At 36.3% G+C, this 11,300-nt stretch overlaps 1 protein-coding gene across 1 annotated transcript; it reads left to right on the top strand.

The window, feature by feature from the left end:
* The first annotated feature begins 539 nt into the window (after positions 1–539).
* LOC137397943 (dolichyldiphosphatase 1-like) lies at positions 540–9,501 on the top strand. The gene is made up of 7 exons (XM_068084037.1): positions 540–669; positions 1,549–1,649; positions 3,719–3,900; positions 4,482–4,571; positions 5,409–5,540; positions 7,182–7,271; positions 9,196–9,501. Exons 1-7 carry the CDS (start codon positions 609–611, stop codon positions 9,230–9,232), a joined length of 693 nt encoding a protein of 230 aa, XP_067940138.1. The 5' UTR covers positions 540–608; the 3' UTR covers positions 9,233–9,501.
* Positions 9,502–11,300: the final 1,799 nt, after the last annotated feature.

Below are 11,300 nucleotides of genomic sequence, written 5' to 3'. Positions count from 1 at the left end.
ACGTTCACCAGTAACACTCTGAAATTGTTTAAACAAACTCCTATTATAGTTACTCAACAAAACAATCACAAAACTATACCAATTTAAATAATTTTATTATGTAAGCTTATCCCCACAGAATTTAATGAATTACGCTCACTTTTAATATATTAGTTATTCGAATAATTCATAATTAGTTAACTTTACTATCTCATGCGGTTATATATAGATTAGAGTATGATTATCTTCTGAGGTTGTACTTATGTGAGTTTACGATTCTATGTTCTACTCAGGTACTTATGATTAAAATCGGAGGTTGGCAATTGATTTTCCGATTACAAACCTTTTCAATGTCGTTCTTCCATTTGAAACACATTTACGCAGCAGAGCGCATACTTGTAGGCTGACCTGCTGTGGGCTGGTCGGCGTTGCTCGCCCAAGAGGTTCAGATCAACCACAGCGGGTTACATAGCCTTAGATCTGTAAAGCAAGCAACTGCATTACGTTGACGTTGCGATAAACAACAGCGTTTCCAGTTTTAGCCTTAATTTTCTTGGCATTGAAAAGACCTTGTATCGGCAAAAGAAAATTGATTCAGCTTCGCCGCCTTTGCACATACTGTAGGTTCAATGGAAGATGCTAGCAATAGCTGGTCTAGCGTTTCGTTGACTCATATTCAATATCCAACAGGTAGACGCTACTGCAATTCTTTTTTACTAAAATTGCATTTGTTTATGTCACTCTTTAGTTATGTAATAACATAATATGTAATAACATCTACTTACCCAGGAATATTTTTATAGCTGCACGTTACTCTCACTGAGAGCACAATAATTATTTAATCAAGATGTTTACGCACTAGTGTCTATGACAGACTTTAGTTCAGTCATTCTATCTTGTTTTTGCGTCTTTGTGAATGATACTTTGAACACTTAAGTTTTTTGGCACTATCAATCTATAATCTGAAATGTTTACAACTTTTTATATCGAGCATATTGGTAGCCGAGAACGATATAGTTCTGGTTACGACATTACTTTAAAAGCAGTTCTCTTTTCATAAACACTTCCAAACAGCTCATAGAAAAACAGGAAAGATAATTTAGCCAACCCTGAGTTAACAAATTGAAAATATTCCTACCAAGTCTGGAATTTTTATGAACAATATATTAAAATTTGAAAATGAGATATTTTGTTTTAACATTCCATTCATAAAGTTTTGCTTATAGAATTGCTATTCAACCCAAATATTCTATCTTTATAAAATTTTTCTCGTAGAAGATCATCTGAGAAATACACTTTTTTGCATTATTGAAGAAAATGATCATAACTGTTGGTAGCTGTGTTATTTGAGTTGGATGTTATTGATAGAACAGTATATTTCTACTCTAACTGACTAGGTGATTGGTTGGAAGTTTTAGCCGCAATGGAATTCTGAATTCTATTTCGATCTTTTCAGGAATCACCTAGAGGTGGATCGTGAATCAAATCTTATGTTCAAAATACAAAATAATTTGTTTGACATTACATGCTACATAGTTCTCAACAAAGCAAATTTTTATCTATTTGCAGGTGATGTCATTGGCTATGTGCTAGCTTGGGCCAGTCTACTGCCGATATTCATTTTTGTATCCATAAGCACTCTGATACTCTTCCGGAGAGATCTCCATACGGTAAACAGGTGTTACCTCTCTTTGTCTAAAGCATCTCTGTGTTATGTTAAACCTGAATCACAGAGGTAGCAGTAAGAATTAGGAGTTGTCCAATCATTATGTAATGCTATAGGAACCATATACAGCGCTAGGTGTTTTAATCTTACGGTAGTTAGTTGCATTGTGTAGACTTTGTGCTAATTCTATTTATTGGGTAACTAAAATGTAGCATAAGTAGCCATGGCTAAACTAAGTAGTTATGGTTTGTCGTTTGTCATTTTCATGCTAGCTGCTTTTGACCTCTAGATAACTTTCATATCTGTTTCATATACTCCTTAGCGTACTTATAAAGCATCGCTATGACTACTTGTGTAACTTATTTTATAAGATTGAAATACTTGAGAGATCGGTAAAGCTCATACAAAGCTAATACCTTATAAGTAAAGCTTCCGAAACTACTTATTTCTAATCTAGCAGGTGACAATATTTATATAATCAAGTGTTTGTTTGTCTGTTCTACGTATGTCCAGCTATAGCGATAAAATTATAGGAATGATAAAACCGGTTTTGCAGAGAGGCGCGCTGACCCTTACGCTGTGCAGCCACATTGTCATACTATGGAATTATTGTATGCTTGAATTAATTAGAATGCTTGAAGATCATGATTGTGTGAAAGGTCATGATGCAAAACGATTGTAAGTACAGTTATTCTAAACCGTCGCAAACTGGCTGCGCCGCTGAGCGGTAGTGCGCTTGACTGAATGTGCAGGCTCGATTCCTATGAGGTGCAATCTTTTTTCTTAACGCCCGGAAAAAAGGGCTCTTATTATGGTAAAGATTTAGAGTCAAGCAGGTATTCCCTGGGGTGGCTGGCAGGCTGAGCCACCTCAACTTTTTAGTGATTTTCGACGGTTAAGTATTAAAAATTGCAGTCTAAGCTCATTCACTTGGATTTTCTGACAACTAATTTACTACCAACTAGCGTTCTACATGTATATTGTCTGGTGGTCTCCCCAAATGAGTGATCTTGTAAGGCTTTGTTAACACTTGGAAACTGAACTTTATTGTTTATAGCGGGGGTGTAAAGAAGACCGCCAAACTTGCATTTTCCTTATGATAACATAACCGAATCAAAACATCGATGAGGAGCACTACAGGGCAGGCTCGTTTAAATAATCTACTAATGTTACACATATGTAAAGATGTTGAAATAGATACAGAATCAGTTGTGAAAGATTTCTGCCATGGACACATTGACAGAACAAGAAATGTTACAATAAAAAAGTAATAGCTCTTGTTCTGTCAATGTCCATTACAGAAATCTGTAGTGTCATGAGTTTTATATCATAAATTTATTGTCGTTTGTTGAATAAAGAAAATGTTTTGCCTTCATGAACCATAAATAATATACTTATGTAGATTTTGATGCTTACAATTGATTGCATTTATGCATATATCGACGCTTAAAAGGTCCAGAGCTTCGGGGCGTTGCCCTGAACCCCGTTGGGGCTTACACGGCCCCCCATACCCTTAAGTGTTCATAACTAGTTGCCTAACATTTGCCGTCCCAACTTGCAGCTAGGGAATACAGGCCTGAGCTCAAGTCGCTCAAAATTCATACAATTTATATTCATGATTTCAAACAAATTCATAAGGTAATCTAAAACCTTTTTATCACCCCTGCAAAATCGGGCATTCACCTAGTTGAGTCATATTTATTCATTTTTAGAGCTCAGCTTCCATCAGAGACCTTTGCATTCGTACTCTTATTTACACCCGTAGCCTGGGTTTCAGTAAGTCTTCTCTAGTGATGGTGTGTTTTCTGTTCATTTCTCGATTGTTTTGACATTTTCCTTAGCAGCAATAAAATTATCAAATCTCAACATGAAATTAATCCATTGTTTTTCATGTGGAGACCGCTTTATGTTGAAGCAAATATTCTTAGAACCTGATATAGGTCATTTGTTATGTCACACTATTTATGTACTGTTATAAATGAACTATGGTATTGTTAGAACTAACATTGGTTCATTAAAAAGGAGCTGATATAGGTCATCTACTATTTTACTAATTTGTTCGTCATCTTGCAGATATGTATGGGCATTGGTGTTCTACTGAATGAAGCCTTGAATAAAATTCTAAAGAGATTGATAGCCGATGAGCGCCCCCTGGTGCCTGGGAGACACAATCACCATGGTTACGGCATGCCGTCAGACCACTCGCAATATATGGCATTCTTTTCACTCTATTGTCTCCTATTTCTTTACTTTCGGTGAGCATGGCCTTCTTTTCCAGGTTTTATAATCCATCTCTGTCCAGAAATTTCTTTTGTTCACCTACAAAAAGATTTTTTGGATTTCATACAAAAAATCTTGTGTATCCATAATATGTTTATAGTTTACCGTTTAGGCCCAAGTGGCAAGTCTTGTAAATGGCAGATATTGACGGATGGCCGGTGCCATGTGATGAGAAATGATGTGAATAGCCTATCAATCCTTCGTTTTTTCGTGGCGTCATTCTATCGTTGTCTGGCATCTTTATGAACAGCTTAAGCAAAAACAAGAATAAAAACATGAAGTTTCTGCAATTAATTATTGCAAACGATGCTTTTGTTTGCACTTTTTTTATTATAGTATCAAAACAACACCGAAAAATACTATTAATCAAGAGAATGACGATCGTTTTCTACAGAGATGGTGGCTTTTTCATGGACGAGCACATGTGCAAACAGGGTGATGACAAAAAACGATGGATAGGCCAATGAAATTAGATTTCTCAAGCAATCGTCTGTCTCTCCCTATCTTTAGATTGAACTGCCTGCATAACCTCGCTGACAATTGTTTCTGTTTGCAGGACTCACAGAACAGATACAATTATAGGAAAGTTTTGGAAGGTGTCAATGGGAACCACGGTTGTAGCGGCAGCGGCATTCTGCTGCTACAGGTATGTTCACTATGTTTATTCATTTGTATGCATTACTATGCGTGGTCAAATAGTGGTGGCGTTCAAATAGAGGTGGCCTTCAAATAGAGGTGGCGTTCAGTTAGAGGTTTTACAGTAGATGTTAGCTGGTTGGAAATGAACCAGCTGCTTTACATCTTTTACCTGTGTTGGAAGAACTTGTGCTGAGAGTGGTCAGTTCTTCAGTAACCAGTTTGTTTTTCTACTAAATTATCTGAAGCATTGCACCAGTAGAACACTTGCGCTCTATGTTTATGTCTATGCATTTCTACTATGATCTCTCTATGTACACATCGATGTAAATATCTCATGATGTAGCTCTTTATCTACCATGCATTTCTTTATGCATTTTTTGCTGTTCATAATCTATTTCTCCTGTATCTCTTTATGTATATCTCGATGTATCTTAATATGAGTTGAGCCATGGATATCTCTATGTATATACATATATCTATGTATTTTATCGTGGATAACTCTATGTATCTCTCAATTTCTACATTATTACTGTTATTATTTGTGTAGTTTATTTTAGCATTTATACTTATCATTATATCTATGATATGTAATAGTGAGATAGTGAATGATACCTCCAAACCTAGCATAGTGGAAATAGAGGCCTCCTTTAGCCTTCTATATAGACTGCAGAAGACTGACCTTTTGACCTTCAAGTGAGATGGAATATTACCAGATATACTCACAACATACTATTTTCTTTCCATTATAGACTTATAAATAATAAGACATGTATTTAACAAAGTTGTCTGTAGTAAAGTTATTTGTCATAGGTTTCCTTCATAGACACATGTGTTTTCGTTTTAGTCGCTACTACCTGCTCTACCATACAGCCATGCAGGTCTATGGTGGAATATTGGTTGGCCTCTTTTCAGGTCTCATCTGGTTTATCTGTGTCCATCTTATATTTACTCCTCATTTCTCATACATAACCTCGTGGTAAGCCTCTCTACGCTCCAAATACCAACTTGTGTGATTATGCAAGCGCACCATAACTATTAGTCTTTGGAATTATCTTCTTTTATGTTGTGGATTAATGTGGGTGGGTGACTCCTGTTTTCACAGTGTTTATTAGGTTGTAGATAGCCATTTAGTCAAAACTGAAAAAGCCTCAGTTTGTTAGATGCTTTGCTGTTCAGGCTTTCTTCTAAACTTCAATTAATGTCGGTTTGAAGTTGTCTTTTCTATTTTATGAGTATTCAATGTTCTGTCTTTATATGAAATAGATAGAATAATGTCTACAAGAATATATTTTTAGTAACCGGTAGATAAATGAGCTATTTTTGAGCATCAATTTTTTTCCGGGTTCATTTTTGTCATACAAATATTACGTTATGCGGTTGCCAAAACTTGGAATTATTTGTCCCCTGGAGTTGTCGCTCCTTCTTGTTTCTGGTTACCGCTCATTCAACATGTTTTCTATCTTACACCCGGTAGTTTTTGCCAACATTCTATTTCACTAGTTGTTGTTGTTGGACGTTATCATTCAACCAGGTTAGATGAACTTTACCATAGTTTAATGTCTCACGCATAAGGATCTGTTACCATGTTCAGATATCTGTTGAAGCTCCGGTCTATCAAGCTGGAGAATAGGTAAATTTATTTTGAACTAAAGTACACTATAAAGAACTATTCAATCATAGTGGAGCATTGACATGTTGTCGTAAGCAATGACCAGCATGCTGCTTATCTCACTCTAATCTATTCCATGTATTGTCAAGTCTAAGGGTACGGCCACACGAGCCGATTTTTTCGTTTGTTCTGACCCAAATCATAAAATGAATGAAAAACACAGAATTATTTGGCCGAAATTTGCAGAATTGTTAGAGCTATGCATGCACACCGAAATCGTCGACAAAATGTTTTTAATTGGCCAAACAAATTATTAGCCAGCATGATTCTAGCAGCTTTCGCAATTTATATAGTCCGAGGTTCATAGCGCGGACACACAAGAAAAATACTAACGCAATTCGCCATAGTAATACGATGCAATTGACTTGATTGCGCTAAAGTGATGGCTTGAATGCAAATCTATCTGCAACGGAACTTTTTGTGCTAAATAAAAATTGTTATTATTAAAAGAGAAACGATTCGTAGCCGTTCGTAGTCCGAACGATAAAAAACCAACGATAGTGCAATCTAAGTAGCACCACCGCATGTACTATGTTGAATTGCGCCGGTACACCAATTGGGAAAGCTGCTAAAATCTCTCTCGCTATCAGGTTTTTTAGCCAATTAAAAGCGTTTCATCGTCGATTTCGATGTGCATGCATAGTTCTAAAAATTCTGTAAATTTCGGCCGAATAATTCTGTGTTTTTCGTTTACTTCGTGATTTTGGTCTGAGCCAACAAAAAAATTGGCATGTGTGGCAATACCTTAACTGTGATATATGCAGATATTATATGAATGTTCTCTGTTTGTCTTTTGTTTCTCTGTTTGTCAGTTACTATTCTCCTCGTTTCATATCACAAAAGCTACTTGCTATCACATGTCAGACTAAAGCCACTTGTCACCACTTGTCACCACTTGTCAAACTTGTAATAACTCATTTAGATTCATATAGTATTATCATTTTACAGGAAGGTGTGTGAATTCCTTCTGATAAGAGATTACACCCTCATACCCAACACCCTCTGGTTTGAGTATTGTCAAGTCAGAACAGAGGCTAGGTGGGTATTCTATATAATATCACTGTTCCTTGTGTATTAAGGCGTTCTTTACTGTTCATTGAAATTGGCATCAAAATGTTGTTTGTGACACATTTAGTTGGGATGTCTATAGAGTAAGGTACAGTAAATGCTCTTATCGTACAATTTCGCCTAATGTAAAGAAATCATGTGAAGATTTGGATTGACTATCAGACGAGGGTCTGATAGTCAATCTTAAAAATATCGTTTTTCCTCTTTCTACACTTGGGAGAAAAAAGGATTTATTAAGGTATCCATTTTTTATTTTATTTTGGGTATGCAAATTATTTTCTCTGTGTATCATAGGCCTTGTTGTGGATAAAGGGTGTATAAAACCAATTTAAATTGACATTGCAGGTGTGCGCCCCCTTAACTTAATATAAAATTACGGCAATCGTGAACCTTAAACCATGTGTACGAGGGCTGGTCCAAAAGTTCTCGAAATGAAATTGTATACTCGTGCATATTTGTACGATGGAAAAACCCATTGCAGCGTTGGCTGGGAAACAACTCTGGAGCGTTGTCACAAAATTTCAAGCTGCTATGACAACGGGTTCTCACGTGAGCCGACGATATTTCAAGGTCTGTCAGGTGCTTCCGTTGCTTTAAAAAAAATTATCGTCATGTCTAATAAACCAGAACAGCGCATTTGCATTAAATTTTGTGTGAAATTAGGAAAAACAAGGATATTACGACCTTTAAAATAAAGTTTTGATCATTCCTGAAAGTTTCCTTAAAATTGTTGCAAGCGTGCATTCTGTGCTCGTTTTGATCATCAGTTAGCAAGCTTGGCACGAACTTTGCTGCGACTCGTTTAAATTGTTAAAAAATCGTTTAAATTGTCAGTTAAAACTTTTTGAACAGTTCCAAAACTAAGTCCAGTCTCTCCAGATATTTTTAATGGTTAAACGTCGATCTGGCATGACTAGTGACCTCACACTGTCAATTTACGAGCAGGTTCTTGCCGACGCTGGTCTGCCAGACCTCACGTCTTCTTCAGTGCTGTCTCTACCTTCACAAAAACGTTTTTACCACTCAGAAATTTGTGTTTTCTTCAGAGCAGCATCTCCAAAAGCATCAGTTAACATTTCAACTGTCTGAGTACTTGTTTTCCCTAATTTCACACAAAATTTAATGCAAATGCGCTGTTCCGATTGATTAGACATGATGATAAATTTGTTAAAAAACGACGGAAGAACCGGACCGACCTTGACATATTGTTAGCTCACATGAGAACGCATTGTCATAGCAACCTGAAATTTTGTGACAACACTCCAGAGGTGTTTCTCAGCCAACCCTGCAATGGGTTTTTCCATCGCACAAATATGCACGAGTATACAACTCCATTCCGGGAACTTTTGGATCAGACCTCGTATGTGTTAAGAACAAAGGGAAAAGTTGTCGATACAAATCATTAATACTAAAGCTACTGTTCCTTAAATTAAGAAGTTAAGTTTAGCTTTTTCATTTCGATGAGCCAAAGGGTTGAGTTTGGGAAGATTTTGGAATGGATTAAATTAGTTACATGTATTTTACACTTGGTTTAACGTAAAATCCCTATGATGTAAATCTTCACAAAGTGAAATTTTTTACATTCAACAAACACTAATCTAATGTTCTCTTCAATGTAAAAAAGTTGACAAAATACCAACTAGCCACGGTTGACTTGCTATGGCAGCGCATCGACAACAATTGGTGATCTACTTAAAGTTTGGCTCATTAGTCAAAAATTGCCAAAATGTTATTATGAGTCAGGGCAAGTGTAGGTCAATTATTTAGAGGTTATTATTATTGTTCATTATTATTATTATTTAATAATATATTAAGAATTTATAGATTAATTATTTATTTATTATTAAATTATTAGTTTCATATTATGATTTATCTTCTCTTGTGGATATTTCAGGGCTCGAATGAGGAAACAGAATACAAGGAACCAATGAAATATCACAATAGGAAATGTAGACTTGGCATTGAGACTAGTACCGCCTGACAGCCTTCAACATGAAAGCTTTCATCTATGCGATACACTCAGTCGTTACGTGCCATGCTAGTACTTGTAGATTGAACGTCTCTGTAGAAATAGCTCGAGATTGCAATGAACAGAGACGTAGGCTTTTAGGAGCGTATCTCAGAGTAGCTGATGGTGATTTCTGCTTTTGTCAGCATGCAATCAACTGTAAACATATCAAACATTTAATAAAAACATAAACACAGCAAGTATATCTCGATGCTTGTCATGTTGATAACAGTGTAATATGGTGAGAGAATACGCTGATATTGTCGCTCGTAGGTACAATACTGGTGAGTTTATCACAAGTACAGCTCATAGCTAATCGTTATAAATAAATTTCAATATCCATCGTTCGGTCTGTTCAACTATAGCTATTGAAATCTAGGAATGTAAGATCCGCTTCGTGCTGGATTTGATCTCGGAACTTCCCGTTCACCAGGCGATGACTTAACCATTTTGGCTCCACGAGATACAACGGATTCATTAGGCGATATGAGTCATTATCTTTGTTAAAATACACATAATAGCAGTCTGCGTTATGCAACGTCACTAAAGCTTGCTCTCATTAGTAAGTGTAGCAATACAAATAGTAGCTAACTCAAATTACGGTAAGTCATTGGCAATGTGCTTGGCTAATGGCAAGTGGCTGGCAACTACATATGACCTGCCACTGTTTTTAATACTAATGCAATGCCGGCCATTCAGTTAGTATTGTTCTATAACAAAGTTTATGCTCCATGTCTAAATGTCTAACAGTTACTAGTAAACTAGCTGTCTAAAGATGTACGTAGAGCAAGCACTGCAATAACAATTAACTTTGTGTGTCAATTACAGAATGTTGATCACAAACATTTCATCAGGTGTCCAAAAAGCGAACGATTTGTGCCGGTCTCTAACAAAGGTCTTCTTGTGTTTGATATTTTGTATGAGTAAATTGGGTCTCTATTATGAGAACATACTATGTATTATAGTAACATTAATAGTATGCATATCTGCAGCCCAGGGTAAGTCGACCTCAAGGGTAAGTCAATCTCAAGGGTGGGTCAAACTCAAGGGCAAGTGGACCTCAAGGTTAAATCAACCTCAAGGGTAAGTCAATCTCAAGGGTAAGTCGAGCTCAAGGGTAAGTCGAGCTCAAGGGTAAATGGGCCTCAAGGTTGTGAACTAATTTTACTGAGTACATACTCTTGAAAACTGTCCGAATTTGCAACACAAATTCAGAAGAAATATTACCACAAACAAGTAGATATTCCTACCTATGAATATTAGAAGGAAGTTTGCTTTACCTGCATAGCGGCGTCACTTGTTTTACTTGCAAAGTGGTGTCACCTGTTTTATTTGCACGGTGGTGTCAACTATTATACTTCCACAGAGGTGTCAACTGTTCTACCTGCATAGTGATATCACCTGTTTTACTTGCATAGTAAAACAGGGTGTGGCCTGTTTTACCTGCATAGTAGTGTTACTTGTTTTACTGGGATAGGGGTCATTTGTTTTACCTTCATAGAGACATCATTTTTTTACCTGCATAGTGGTATCACTTTTTTCACCTGTGTAGCAGTGTCACCTGTTTTACCTGCCTTATGATTTCACTTTGATTTGCATAATATGCATGTGATGGCTGCTTTCTGTATTTGCATGAACACCATCTCTGATAGCAATTATTACTTATGATAAATCATAGACCTATTAACTACATATCCCTAATAGTATAGGTAATAGGTCTATGTGATAAATATTCTCACCAATGGAGTGCGAGACTTATCCGTACCTTCCAGGTTTATTAATAACTTGTTAGTAATTCTAGTTATCTTCGGCTACTAGTAATTCATATCTAGTTGGCAATGTCCTAATAACTCTATGTTTCTACGTGTAATCAAACCTTTAGCCAGCTAATAAAATGGGTCAAGCACTTCGCTCGCTATGGTTTTGTATTCAAATCAACTTTTTCAAAGCAAAAAAGTTACTATCTAAAATATTTTTGTTTTGGGCTAGAT

The sequence above is a fragment of the Watersipora subatra genome, chromosome 6, assembly GCF_963576615.1.
Source record: "Watersipora subatra chromosome 6, tzWatSuba1.1, whole genome shotgun sequence".
Lineage (NCBI taxonomy): Eukaryota > Metazoa > Bryozoa > Gymnolaemata > Cheilostomatida > Watersiporidae > Watersipora > Watersipora subatra.
The sequence above is the reverse complement of the archived record's forward strand: the minus strand, read 5'-3'. Positions and strand labels throughout refer to the sequence as shown.